The 15,027-nt window shown below is 38.6% G+C and overlaps 1 protein-coding gene across 2 annotated transcripts in view; it reads right to left on the reverse strand.

Moving 5' to 3' along the window:
- Positions 1 to 10,996, reverse strand: part of SLC25A16 (solute carrier family 25 member 16) — a 29,015-nt gene extending 18,019 nt beyond the window's left edge. The window contains exons 1-2 of one of the 2 annotated variants that reach the window (XM_019954155.2): positions 10,746 to 10,996; positions 4,636 to 4,728 (exon numbers count right to left, since the gene is read on the reverse strand). In XM_019954155.2, coding sequence (XP_019809714.1) covers positions 4,636 to 4,728; positions 10,746 to 10,869 — 217 coding nt within the window. In that variant the 5' untranslated portion in view covers positions 10,870 to 10,996. The remainder of the gene's footprint in view (positions 1 to 4,635; positions 4,729 to 10,745) is intronic. The other variant, XM_070782215.1, reaches the window with a different exon arrangement.
- Between the last annotated feature and the right edge of the window lie 4,031 nt (positions 10,997 to 15,027).

Raw genomic sequence — 15,027 nt, forward strand, 5'->3', positions numbered from 1 at the left:
TGACTAGCACAGCATGTAAACATGTAAAACATAGCAAGAATAGCTACAAGTTTTGGTAAACTGTTAATTAAATCTAAAATAACCAAAAAAATTAATAGAAATTATATTTGAAGTCCAGATATTGCAATGCAGATGACTAGGTATCTACAAGGATGAAGAAGGTTTCCTAGACTGACCCAGATACATATGTGGTTTGTTTAAGCAGGAAACTGCTAATAAAAGAAACAAAAAACCTACAAATTAAGAACTATTTACACAAGTACACAGCACCACCTATGATATATTCTTACCATAAATAAAAAATGAACCTATATCCAATCAAAGTCTAGATTTAACTATCACTTTACAGAAAATATGGGTGATACAAGAAGACACTAAATAATATGGGACACTGGTGGTCCAGTGGTTAGTTCACTCATTAGTTAATTAATTAATTTTTAAAAGTAACATGGGACATAATAACCAAATTCAGACCATGGAGGATTCTATAGGATAAATAACCCAGTTTTCTTTCCCCATAAATAAACAGGAAAAAAGTAAAGAAATATAGGAAAATGTTATGGGCCACAAGCAATATATCAACCAATTCTAACACTGTAACATATGATGTCATATGAATCCTGATTAAACACACAAACTGTCAAAACAAAAAGAAAGTTGACAAGACTTCCATGGAAATCTGAACATTTAATGAATATTATATGTTAATAAGGGCTTCCCTGGTGGCCCAGAGGTTAAAGTGTCTGCCCGTAATTACTATTATTATTATTTTGGGGGTGGTCTTTCTAGTCTAGAGATGTATGCTGAGGCAATTATGAATGGAATAATATCTGGAGCTTAACTTAAAACATATGCCAGTGGAGAGAGGGAATGGTATAAGAAATGGAATTGACCTTATGTTGCTAATTGTTGAAGTACAGTAATGGAAACCTGGGTCTCATTATATCATTCTCTCTACTTCTGTATGCTTGAAAGTTTCCATAATAAAAAGTGAAAAAAAAAGCTAAATTCAGGGCATATTTTTATTAATAGTATACTTCAATTAGTACAGATAAAAGACTAACTTCTGGTCTGACATATTGATGTTTATTATTCCAATAATACCAATCATTAATTCTGTTTGTAGTACAGACTTCTACATTCCATTATTAAACTATTTAAATTATATCATTAAACTATTTAAGTTCAAGTTTCTTTCTAAATTTTCCAAACAAAAATTTTATCAAATATGAAGGTAAATTTCAAAGTTTAGAATTCAAGAAACCTTTTGATCTCTTCCCAGAAATTAAAACTGGTAGGTACTTATTAATGTCCAAGAAAAGATAAACCCTAAAGCATTTTTAATAAACAGATATCTAAGTGAACTAATTATTTAAAATAATTCTATTTATATATATATAAACATATATACATATAATACATAAAGTTCTTCCAAAATATATGAATAATAAAACTAAATATATTTAGACACCACCCCTAAGATCTATCAAAAACACCTTCCTGCTGGAAGAGAAGACTAACATTAAGCTCAGTTTAAGATACTCAAATGTGTTTTTAACAATTTAGGGGTAATTAAATTTAGAACAATGGCCACGGAGCAGGAACAGGAAGCATAGATCAGGTTTCAACTGTACTGATAATGCTTATTTCTGAAGTTCTGTGTGGCTCCAAATATGTTTATTAAATTATTCTCTAAGACTCTTTGTTACAAATATTTAAAGAGAAATAATTAGTAGAAGTGAAATAGAGTACTTTCAAAAAAAGGAAATCAGGAGACAAAGAGCAAGGGAGGGTGGCTGGGGAGGACACAAGAAAAGCACAATGAACAGAAAACACAAATCTATAATTGAAAAAGAAATCTAAATTATATAAATTCTTCTGTTAAAAGCCAAAGACTCTCAAATTCTGTTAAAAGGCCAAGTCCAGCTATATGCTTTTCACAAACATCTCACCTAGGGAAAAAAAAAAAAAACACTGGATGTTGAATGTTTTCAAATGGCATTTAAATATCCCTTGAGATAATTACACTGTTTTTTCTCCTTCAACCTATACTCTGTACTATTATTACTTTGGGAAATTGAGATTTTTCTTTATGGTATAACACTGAACGAATTTTTGCATGTGTTATAAGCATATTTGGAAAGAATATATATTCTCTGTAGGGTGCAAAGTCTTCTGTGTCTATGTTATATCAAGCTTGTGTGTTATTTAGATCCTTTTCTATATCCTTCTTATTTTTATCAAGCTAGAATTGCAAGGAACATTTAATAAAATATAAGCATACACTTGTGTATATACACATAACCTCTGAAGGGAAATGGAAGAAAATTATAAAAATGCTTAATTCTAATGAAGAGATAAAGAGGGAGAAAGGTGTTTGCTTTTATACTTTATGAATTATGAACTTATGAAAATATTGTACATTCAAAAAATAAAAATAAAACATAAAGACAGCAAAATTAAGAGGATTTTTAAATAAGCCTATTATGATTCAAATCCCTATTTTTATATCACATTGGTTATAAAAAGTTAAATGGAGGTCAAAGATTTTCAATATATTACAAGAAAAAAATTCCTTACACTCATTGCAAATTGGGGAAGAAGAAATTCTAGTTATAACCCTTGTTTTTCATTTGGTCAGAATAATTTTGATTCAAAATAAAGTTTTTGATGCCTTGGAAGTAATGCTATACACTTTTTAAAAGAAGCTAAAGTGGAAGTCTTATTCAATAGCATATCTTTTTCATCTTTGTGAAAAATCATGTTTGCTTTTAAATTTAAGCAAAGCTTAAAAACTACCTTATGCATGTAAAAAGGGAGGCATCTAGAATAAAATGCCCAACAACATTTTTCAAATAAATTAAAAAGCCACTAACACTTTTTTTTGGGGGGGTTGTATATTTCAAAGATACATGAAAGTTCACCAATATGTTCATTGCTGCATTCCAGGAATTCTATTTCAAATTCTGAATGCTTTGTAGGGTACACTGCAACCCATGGCATGCAGCCCTGTAGAGCGTGAAATCTAATGTGAATATGTAACCTGATGATTACAAATCAGGAAACAAAACAACATACATCAGCATGGGGAGAAGTTTAAAGGAATGAAACAATACTGCTCAGACATTCATATGTTGGGTCATTGTTACACACCACCAGATACTGAGTAATATAACTCCTTTCATCCTCAATTTAGACAACAAAAGAAAATCATTTCCTTCCTTTCCAGTTTTATATATAGTCTCTCAACAATTTCAAATATCTGATTCTTTCTATACCTGAGTGAGCAGTAGGACACGGAGATATTAGCAATTTTTTTCTTTCAATTTAAAGAGCAGATTTATTTACTGACAATAAAATGAGCCACAATAAATAAAAATAAAATCACATTTTAAAAACCCAATTGTTAAAATAACTGAATTATTCACTCTGTTAAATATCCTTCTTATAAAATGATGGATAGATTATGCAGAGTATACATCACTGAAGCATAAAACTGTAAAAGCAACGGAGTGTTATGAGTTAGTTGCCTTGACCTAACCTTTTTCTTGGTGTCTGTCCACATTAATTTCTTTGTTTTAAATCTTTTGCTCTCTAAAAGTTAATATATGTTCAATATGTATTACAAATAAGCTTAGAGGAAAAAAATTACCTATAATCTCACCATTGAAAATTAAGCACTTAATGTTCATATTTCTCCTTCTAGCATTTTCTCTAAACAGACATTTACTTAGACAAAATGCAATGTCATTAGATCATTTGCAATATTTTTTCATTTAACTGTTATAAACATCCTTCCTAGTCAGTTAATATTCTTTTATAATTTTTATAATTGCAAAAGAGTCTATAATATGGACTTATTTATTTAAATAATACTTATTATTTAACTTAACCAATTCTCTATTATTAAACATTTAGGTTGGCTCTTATTTTTTAAACCAACAGAAATAATACTTTGATTCTTGTATATACCTCTTTGAGCATATTTCTGATTACTTTCTTAAAACAACTTCTAGAACTAGAATTGCAAAGCCAAAGAGGACCTGTCTTTTCAAGACTTTGATGCATATTATCAAAATGCCCTCCAAAAAGAGCTATAAAAAATTCTTATTTCCACCAATGATATGTTATTAGAGTGTCCAAGTTAATTAAAATAGCTGATTTTTATGTCTGTAAGGAACAACTAAGGACTTGATATTTCTTTAACAATGCAAGTTTATCAATATATACTAACTGCACTGGATTCTGTTTGTCCTAAGGTATCTACAACACACACTTAAGCGTTTAAAGGAACAACCTAATCTGTATCACTAACTGTGTTTTTTTTTTAATCAAGCTAAGCTGTTAAGTGTGTCTGTTAAGGATGTGATTTGTTAATCTCCATAAACAAATATGTAGTAATTACTTAAATGATTCAAAGATTTTAGTTCAGAGTACATTAGTACCCTAAAATGATAACTACATAACCACTATCACAAATGAAAATATTAAAATGGTAACAGCTACATCTCCTGCAAATTTGCCTCCAAACTTGAACTCCCTTTTGTGTCCTCTTTCCGCTATAATTCACAACTAGAAACCAAGCCAGCAAAAGGATAACATTTTCATTTTTATCTTCAGCATCTGTCAACTCACCCAAATGTCTGTAATGGTGGTTGTGAGCTTGTAACAAAACCTTTACTCGATCCAAGGGAGCAACTGTTGTTTTGGCACAGCATCCAGCAATACCTACAAAATTTGAAAAGATCAGGAAGACATGGCATACCATTTCTTTCCAAACAGAAATCATGATTAAATTTATTTGGCTAATAAACAAATAATAAATAAACAAATTTGGCTAATAAATAAAAAATAAATAAATTCAGACACAACTGAACAGATGCGAAGAACTGACTCGTTGAAGAGTCTGATGTTAGGAAAGATTGAAGGCTGGAGGAGAAGGGGAAGACAGAGGATGAGATGGTTGGATGGGATCACCGACTCAATGGACATGAGTTTGCGTAAACTCTGGGAGATGGTGATGGACAGGGAAGCCTGGCGTGCTGCAGTCCACAGGGTTGCAAAGAGTCAGACATGACTAAGCAAGTGAACTGAACTGACTGATTCAGCTAGCAAACTCTAATCTCTCATTTGATCCCCACAAATAGAACTGCCCAGAAGCAGAGATATGAAGACGATTGGCTCCCATTCTCTATAACTTAATAATTGAGCATGTCAGGCTTGAAAATAAGTTCAAAGAGTGTAAATCTGCCCCTTAATTGCTGATGAACACTGGAATCTTGCTAAATGTGGTGATGGGACAGACACTTGGAGGTATTTACACAGCTACAAGACTCTGTTTGAAACATCTTCTTCTGGATGACTTCTCATAGAAATAACCAAATTTAACCCATAAAATTCCGTTATTCATTTACAGCACAAGAAGTTTATTCTTACAAGTTACCCAGATTATAGTACTTTTGTTACAGAAGGCTGAACAGACTGAGACATTTTTGTGAAGTACCTTACATGTAATAACCACTCAACCAAATGAGTTACTACTATTATAAAAAGGTAGACAAAAAAGTCCTTGGTGTCTTTTCTATGATTATGTTCAGCTCTTCATCATTGCATATTTGTTAAGAAAGATGCAAGAGTACTGGAACTTTGTGGGTCCCTTCACTACTACATTCAGTCATCCAGCAATTATGTATTTTGTCCCCACCACATGCCACTGTGCAGACATGTTGATGAGAGTAAAGTACATACATGGGCTTTAACATAAATCAGAATCCAGTTCAGTCCTACTAGCTTGGCATGCTTCTAAGGTGATAATATATAAAGACTTTTTGCTGTATACAGTTTGTGTTCCCCAAAATTCCAAATCGGGAAAGGAGTACACCCAGGCTGTATATTGTCACCCTGCTTATTTCACTTATATGCAGAGTGCATCATGCAAAATGCCAGGCTGGATGAAGAACAAGCTGGAATCAAGATTGCCAGGAGAAATATCAATAACCTCAGACATGCAGATGACACTACCCTTATGGCAGAAAGTAAAGAAGAACTAAAGAGCCTTTGATAAAAGTGAAAGAGGAGAGTGAAAAATTTGACTTAAAACTCAACATTCAGAAAAATAAGATCATGGCATCCAGCCCCATCACTTCATGGCAAATAGATGGGGAAACAATGGAAACAGTGAGAGTCTTTGTTTTGGGGAGCTCCAAAACCACTGCAGATGGTGACTGCAGCCATGAAATTAAGACGCTTGCCCCTTGGAAGAAAAGCTATGACCAACCTAGACAGCATATTAAAAAGCAGAGACATTACTTTGGCAACAAAGTCCGTCTAGTCAAGGCTATGGTTTTTCCAGTTGTCATGTATGGATGTGAGAGCTGGACTATAAAGCAAGCTGAGCACCAAAGAATTGATGCTTTCGAACTGTAGTGTTGGAGAAGACTCTTGAGAGTCCCTCGGACTGCAAGGAAATCCAACCAGTCAATCCTAAAGGAAGCCAGTCCTGAATGTTCATTGGAAGGACTGATGCTGAAGCTGAAACTCCAATACTTTGACCACCTGATGCGAGGAGCTGACTCATTTGAAAAGATCCTGATGCTGGGAAAGATTGAGGGTGGGAGGAGAAGGGGACGACAGAGGATGAGATGGTTGGATGGGTTGGATGGCATCACCGACACAATGAACGTGAGTTTGAGTAGGTTCTGGGAGTTGATGATGGACAGGGAAGCCTGGTGTGCTGCAGTCCATGGGGTCACAAAGAGTCGGACATGAATGAGCGACTAAACTGAATTGAAAATTTGTATGTTGAAAACTAATTCCTAGTGATGGTATTTAGAGGTGGGAGGTGGTATTAGAGGAGGTAATTAGGGCACTCATGAATGAACCAATCCTCTTATAACAGAGGCCCCAGAGAGACTTCCCTAGTGGTCCAGTGGTTAAGGCTCTGTACTCCCGCTGAGAGAAGCAGAAGTTCCATCCCAGGTCAGGGAACTAGGATCCCACAAGCACCATCCCCTGCAAAAAGAGGCCTCAGAGATATCGTTGGCTTATTGCACTGTGTAAAAACACAGTGAGAAGTTGACAGCTATGATGAAGCGGGGTCTCCCCAGATAGCTGCTGGTACCATGACCTTGCACTTCCTGGTTTCAAGAAGTTGGAGAAAGAAGTTTATTCTTATGAGTTTCCCAGATTATTGTATATTTGTTATAGAAGCCTGAACAGACTAAAGACACTTTGGTGAAGTACCTTATATGTAGCAAGCACTCAACCAAATGAGTTTTTACTATTATAAAAAGATGGACAAAAAAAGTCCTTGGTGTCTTTTTCTATGATTATCTTCATCATCACATATTTATTAAGAAAGATAAAAGAGTACTGGAATTTCCTGAGTTGCTTCACTACTACATCCCCAGAGACTAGTTCAGGGGCTGGCATTCAACAGGTACTCAATACCTATTTACTCAATGAATGAATGAATCTTACTTTACAAAATTGTTTAAAATGTAAGACAAAATCATTTAAAATCCACACACATTTACTTAATAGCTCAGCATGTAACTGGTACTAAAATCCATATTCTGAGATATCCAGAAATAAGTTGCCTATTTGTACTCAAATATTAAATCCACATGTAAGCTTCTATATCAAGCTTCTCTTATCTGAACTAATGGAAATAACAGTCATGGTCACTCAAAATTGAGGATAAACTAAAAATAATTTGCATTGGGGTATATTTGGTTTCAGAATAGTTTGTTATTTTCCCAGTCATTATGAATTAACCATATAAAAATTATTTAGAATCTGCCAAATAAGTAGTTTCTTTTATAATATCTTGTTCATCATATTACTTTATAGCTCGATTAATCATTACAAAAGTCCACTGAGTTAGGTCAAGTAGCCTTTATCTTCATTTTAAGCAACTTGAGATATTTGCCAAAGGCCACTGCTAATCATCAGCAAAAAAACAAGTATGCTTTCCTTTGTAAGAGTTACTAGGTTAAGAGATTCAACCGCAGGCACTGTGCCTAGGCTTTTACAGGTACTTTTTTATTTAATCATTACAATTACATTCTGAGGTAAGTACTCCTTTTTTAATATTGATTTGTTTATTTGGCTGTCCCACACAGGGGATCTTCATTGCAGCATGCGAACTCTTCTCAGTACATGGGATCTTAGTTTCGTGATCCAGAGAAACGTCACCCAAATCAAAAAAATGGAACATTACCAGTCTCCCAAAAGTCCCTCTCTTATACTCAAATCACTATTTGTTGCTTCTCAGAGACAACCAAATGTCCTCTGAGTTCCAACAATATGAATTTAGCTTTGGCTATTTCTGAGCTTTATACAAATACAATCACACAGTATGTAGTGAGTGTATCTGGCTTCCTCCTGTTCATTATTACACTTGTGAGATTCATACACATTGTTGGTGAGGCAGGAATTTACTCATTTTCAGTGTTACTAGTATTTCACTCTATGATAATACCATATTTCAGTTATATATTCTAACACTGATGGACATGTAGGTTGCTTCTGCTTTAGGGATAGTATGAATATCAAAGATAAGAACATAAATACATATGTTGGGTATATACCTCAGAGTGGAACTGTTGGATCATAGCTGGATCAACTTCGGGTATACAAATGCCCATAGATAACCACACAACCAGTTCTCCAAAGTAACTGTACCAATTTGCACTACCATCAGTAGCATATGAGAGTCCTAGTTGTTAACCTGGCCTACATGGTACCAAGACTCCAGTGTCAACATCACAAAATATAACATGCCCAAAACTGAATTCTTGATCTTTCCCTACCACTATCATGAAAGCTGTTCCAACTACAGGCTTCCTGTTTCAACTTCATCCTTTCAGGTGTTCAGACCAAAATAAGTCCCCCTTGACTTCTCTTCCTTACCCTATCTCTAACCTGTCAGAAAACCATGTATTCTTTTCATATTCAGATTATCATAATTTTTCACCACCTCCCCTGCTACTAACCTGATTCAAGTACCCATCATCTAACATCTGAATTATTGCAAAAACCACCAAACTGGCCCCCCATCTCCCATATTTACATCCCTACAGTTATTCTCCACAGAGCAGCCAAAGTGATCCTTTGGAAACATGTCATATCAGGTCACTTCTCTACTACAGACCTGTAATGGCTCCTTACTTCACTCCAATAAAATTCATAATCTTTACAATGGTTTGCAAGACCCTTCACTTCCTGTCCCCTTTAACTTTCTAACCTCCTTCCCCCATCAATACCACTTGGCTCCAGTTGCACAGGTCTCACTGATGTTCTTTGAGTGATAAGGCCCTCCTTGACTTTGAAGATTTTGCTTTAGCTTTTCTCTCCACCTGGAATGCTCCACCTTAGAAATCAACTTGCTAAACTCCATCCCCTTTTCAAGTTTGCTTGTGTCATTCTTCCAGTGAGACGTACCACAAATTATCCTATTTAATACTGTACCAGTTAGCTTCTCCATTTCTTTGGCCCATTGTCCTTTTCACTTCTTCCCATTTCACTCTAATACACAGTACAACTTATTTTTCCATGTTGTTCATTGTCTTTCTCACCACAAGTCCTCAACCAATATAAACTCTAAGATCCTTGTTTTGTTCCCTGATGTACACTAAGCTTGTAACAGAAACAGAGCAGGCACTCAAATATTTCCTTGTATAAATAATGACCTTTTTATCAGCTGCTGCTGCTGCTGCTAAGTTGCTTCAGTCCCGTGTCTGATTCTGTACGACCCCATAGACGGCAGCCCACCAGGCTCCCCTGTCCCTGGGGTTCTCCAGGCAAGAACACTGGAGTGGGTTGCCATTTCCTTCTCCAATGCATGAAAGTGAAAAGTGAAAGTGAAGTCACAGTCCTGTCCGACTCTTCCCGACCCCACGGACTGCAGCCTACCAGGCTCCTCCGTCCATGGGATTTTCCAGGCAAGAGTACTGGAGTGGGGTGCCATTGCCTTCTCCGTTTTTATCAGCAGAACAAAATAATTATTAATACTACTGCAACGTACACATATCTTTCTACAAGTGCTTATAATGTGGAAATTTTAAAAAGTCCCAGCCTTAAATGATTAAGTGATGACAACCCAGTCAATTAATAGAGGGTAGAGACTGAAACATCTCTTTATGGGAAAGCAGAAGAAATTTCTGAGAGATAACATGAAACTTCCGGCCCCACAGTCACACCAACAGTAGGGTTGCGCCAGCTACATGTCAAGTAGCTATTGCACAGTTTGCTAGAACCACCGGAACCAGTTTTGGTTGTAGACAGTTTTGCACAATTTCCCAGTCATTCTTAAACAGCTGTCTTCCAGTATTTGTTTGTTTGTTTGCTTGCTTGCTTGCTTTTAAGTAAACAGCAAAATCCAATTCTACACTCGATAGTGCGCAGTCTCTATAAAAGAGAGGAGTGCCCAGCATGTTTCACTGAAACCCTGGGCTCCTTTACGGGGCTCCCCTCTTTTCCCTGCTATCCAAACTTGAAGAATGGGTGCCTGGTTATGCCCTTCCACATCCCCAGCCTATCCTCGAGGCCGTTTCTCCCCAGAATCCTGCTGTCACTAGTCCAGTAATTATTAGAAAGAGATTACAGCAGGTTGGGCAAACACCTGGCTGGGCATTGGAGCAGCCAGAGTTGAAGAATGTCATCTCGGCCGCTTACACCCGATCTGCCCGGGATCCCGCCCTGGCCACTCCGCGCGCTGCCAGGTCCCCCAGGGGGACACCCACCTCCAGCCAGGAAGGAGCGCAGCCAGTAGAAGTCTCGGCGGGCGGCGGGCCCTCCGGCTCCTGCCGCCTGCGGCATCGCTGGAGGTGGCTCGGTGGCTGCCAGGGCCGCCGCCGCCGCCGCCATCAGGACCAGGGCCGCGTCGGGAGCTTTGGTCGTCAATTTACAACCCAAGGGCCCTAGCCATGGACGGAGCAGGCAGTGACAGGGCACCGACCGCCGCGCGGGCGGGGCGGAATACCACGGGCAGCACCGCGCGACGCGGGCTGATTGCGTATACCAGGGGCGGGGCCTGGGTCAAGGCCCGCTGGGGGAGTCGCCCCGGCAGGGCGCCTCCCCTTCACCCAGCTTCACCCCGCGTCCCTACTTCTGGCTTCGCTTTTCAGGCCTCTTCTGTTACAGAGAAGAAGGGAAGTATGGCCAGGGGAGAAGATCCTTTCCAAACCCGCCGCCTCAGAAAGCTCTCTCCCGTGCTGTAACCGTCCATCGGGCTGCCTTCTGAATTCCCTAAAATGAACCTTTTTCAGAACCAAATTTCGGTTCTTCACGCCTTCCAGGAACTTATGGAATTGTACTCACATTGCACACTCTTTCTCACCAAATCAGTTCTGCCTTTTCTGAACTTCTTAATGAGCCTCCGTTTCTGCCTCCCTAACCCCCTACTAGGAGAAGGCAATGGCACCCCACTCCAATACTCTTTCCTGGAAAATCCCATGGGCGGAGGAGTCTGGAAGGCTGCAGTCCATGGGGTCGCTGAGGGTCAGACATGACTGAGCGACTTCACTTTCATTTTTCACTTTCATGCATTGGAGAAGGAAAGGCAACCCACTCCAGTGTTCTTGCCTGGAGAATCCCAGGGTTGGGGGAGCCTGGTGGGCTGCTGTCTATAGGGTCGCACACAGTCGGACACGACTGAAGTGACTTAGCAGCAGCAGCAGCAGCAACCCCCTACTAAGCTTCAATTCCATTCCCATCAACTCTGCCAAAGAAATAATTGCTAAAGCAAGATCTCTCTTTGGGGCCCTAGGAATTACGCAAATACTTCTGCTTTGCCAGGACTTTCTGAATCTGTGCCTTCTGCTTAGCTCTGGATTTCCGCTCTGTTCCCCACCAACTCCTAAACTCCCAGGAACTTCCAAGTTTCTTCTTCCTGGTCCCACTGCATTATAGACTGTCTTTTTAAACCACCCCTTACCCAGCACTATTCTCTTTCTGAGCATCCCTCATCAACTTCAAGTTGACCAAAATTTATTCCTATTCACTGTGACCAAAGTTGTTCTGAACTTTTATCCTCTCAGAGAGTATCTATTAAGATTTTTGTTAGTATTTACTCCAACCTTTCCTATTTTTGACATTGGTCCCCCATTTCTCTTTCTATGGATAAGCCTCTGCAGTCTTTCTAGCCAACATTTATCACTAATGAAGAATTCAGATTTCAAACTTGTTTTTTCCCATCTTCCTAATACTCAATTTCCACCAGAAAATACTATCATTATTTATAATTTGCCTGTCTAATGTGAAGAATTTAAAGGCCCTGAAAGTGTGGATAGTTGCAGAACATTGTGATTGTAATTAATGCTACTGAATTGTACTCTTAAAAATGGTTAAAATGGTAATTTTTTTGTGAAGTATGTTTTATTACAATTAAAAAGTACAAGAAAAACTTCCATAAGATTTTTTTATATATCCAAAAAGAGAAAGATCTATGCTTTCTTATTAAATAACTAGCAAAATTGTCTGGTTCCTAGTCCTAACATGTATTTTTTTTCTGTCCTGTAAGCTGTACTGGTATCTCTTCTCATCTATTTCCATTTCAAATGAAACATACCTTATAGATTTAAATTATCACATAATGGCCCTCAACTCCAAAACTGAGTCCAGGTCCAAGATGGAAAGTTTATACACATGATAACTGACAAGTCTAGTGACTTTAAATAGCCAATTATTTCTTCTCTACTCAGCTGGCTACTATTAAACTACTCAACCTACAGATGTTACTACACACAACTCTCAGAGATCTTACCCAACCTTAGAGTTTTAAATTATTCTTGCCTGGGAAATCCCATGGACAGAGGAGCCTGGTGGGCTACAGTCCATGGGATCGCAAGAGTCGGACACTACTTAGTTACTAACCCACCACCATAAGAGTTTTAAATAGCATTTACAGGTTGATGGGGCTTCCCTTGTGGTTCAGCTGGTAAAGAATCCACCTGCAATGTGGGAGACCTGGGTTCAATCCCCAGGTTGGTTAGATCCCTGGAGAAGAAAATGGCAACCTACTCCAGTACTCTTGCCTGGAGAAATCCATGGACAGAGGAGTGGGACAGGCTGCAGTCCATGGAATCGCAAAGAGTCAGACATAACTGTGTGACTAACTTTCACTTTTTATAGGTTGATGACTCCCAATCTCCAGCCCTTCCCACTCACTCTCCAACTGTATTGATTCATATTTCCCATTTCACCACTCGTTCATCTAATTGGCATCTATTTGCCATTGGTGGTGGTTTAACACTAAGTCATGTCCAACTCTTCAACCCCATGGACTGTAGCCTGCCAGGCTCCTTCATCCATGGGATTTCCCAGGCCAGAATACTGAAGTGTGTTGCCCTTTCCTTCTCCAGGGGATCTTCCTGACCCAGGGATCCAACCCAGGTCTCCTGCATTGCAGGCGATCTCTTGCATTGCAGGCAGGTTCTTTACCAACTGAACCACCAAGGAAGCACATCTATTTGCCATATTCAAAACTAAATTCCTCATCTTTCTTCGCAAACATGCTACACCTGCAACCTTTTCTCATTTCATTAAATCACAACTCCATCGTCAGTCCATAAATCTTGACTAATTTCCTAAATACTCTCCCTACTTTCTCTTGCTTCCTACTATCTGTTCCCAAGATGGCAATCAAATCAGTTTTTTAAAACCTAAAGCATATCTTGTCACATCTTATCCCAAAACCCTTTGATGGCTTCGCATATCACTTGGGGAATTCCTACAATGGTTTACTGTTATGTCTCTGACCTCAATGCCTAGAACTTCCTTCAGTTACACTGGCTTCTTTGTTCCTCATAAATACCTGGCATGCTTCTCCCAGGGCTTTGCACAAGCTGTTCTTTCTACCTGTACTTCTTTACCCCTAGGTATTCCATGTAACTTCCTCCAATCTCCTGCTTCAGATTTTATACATATGTAAGCTTGTCAACCTCCAGGTCTTGGTTTTGCTGACTGTATACAGCTTCTCCATCTTTGGCTACCTCTGTTTCATTCACTACGCTGAAGCCTTTGACTGTGTGGGTCATAAACTGTGGAAACTTCTTAAAGAGATAGGAATACCAGACCATCTTAACTGTCTCCTGAGAAAATTGTGTGCCAGTCAAGAAGCCACAGTTAGAACCCTGTATGGAACTGCTTGGTTGAGGATTGAGAAAGAAGTATGACAGGGCTGTCTGTTGTCACCCTGTTTATTTAACCTATACGCTGAGCACATCATAGGAAATGCCAGGCTGAATGAGTTACAAGGGGGGAATCAAGATAGGCATGAGAAACATCAGCAACCTCAGATATGCAGATGATACCACCCTAAAGGCAGAAAGTGAAGAGGAACTAAAGAACCTCTTGATGAGGGTGAAGGAGGAGAGTGAAAAATCCAGCTTAAAACTCTGAGTAAAACTAAGATTATGACACCTGGCCCCATTACTTCATGGCAAATAGAAGGGGAAAGGTGGAAGCAGTGACAGATTTTCTCTTCTTGGACTCTAAAGTCACTGCAGATGGTAACTGCAGCCATGAAATCAGAAGACGATTGCTTCTTGGCAGGAAAGCTATGACAAACCTATACAGTGTGTTGAAAAGCAGAGACATCACTCTCCCAACAAAAGTACATAAAGTCAAGGCAATGGTCTTCCCAGTAGTCACATACAGTTGTGAGAGCTGGACTGTAAAGAAGGCAGAGCGCCAAAGAATTGATGCCTTTGAATTGTGGTGCTGGAGAAGCCTCCTAAGAATCCCTTGGACACCAAGCAGATAAACCAGTCAATTTAAAAGGAAACCAACCCTGAATACTCATTGGAAGGACTGATGCTGAAGCTAAGTAAGTAAGTGAAGTTGCTCAGTTGTGTCCGACTCTTTTTTTGTTTTTTAACTTTTTTTTTTTTTAATTTTTTTTCTTTTTTTTGTGTGTCCGACTCTTTGTGGCCCCATGGACTGTAGCCTACCAGGCTCCTCCTTCCATGGGATTTTCTAGGCAAGAGTACTGGAGTGGGTGGCCATTGCTTTCTCCAGGGGATC

Source organism: Bos indicus, chromosome 28 (assembly GCF_029378745.1).
Source record: "Bos indicus isolate NIAB-ARS_2022 breed Sahiwal x Tharparkar chromosome 28, NIAB-ARS_B.indTharparkar_mat_pri_1.0, whole genome shotgun sequence".
Classification (NCBI taxonomy): domain Eukaryota; kingdom Metazoa; phylum Chordata; class Mammalia; order Artiodactyla; family Bovidae; genus Bos; species Bos indicus.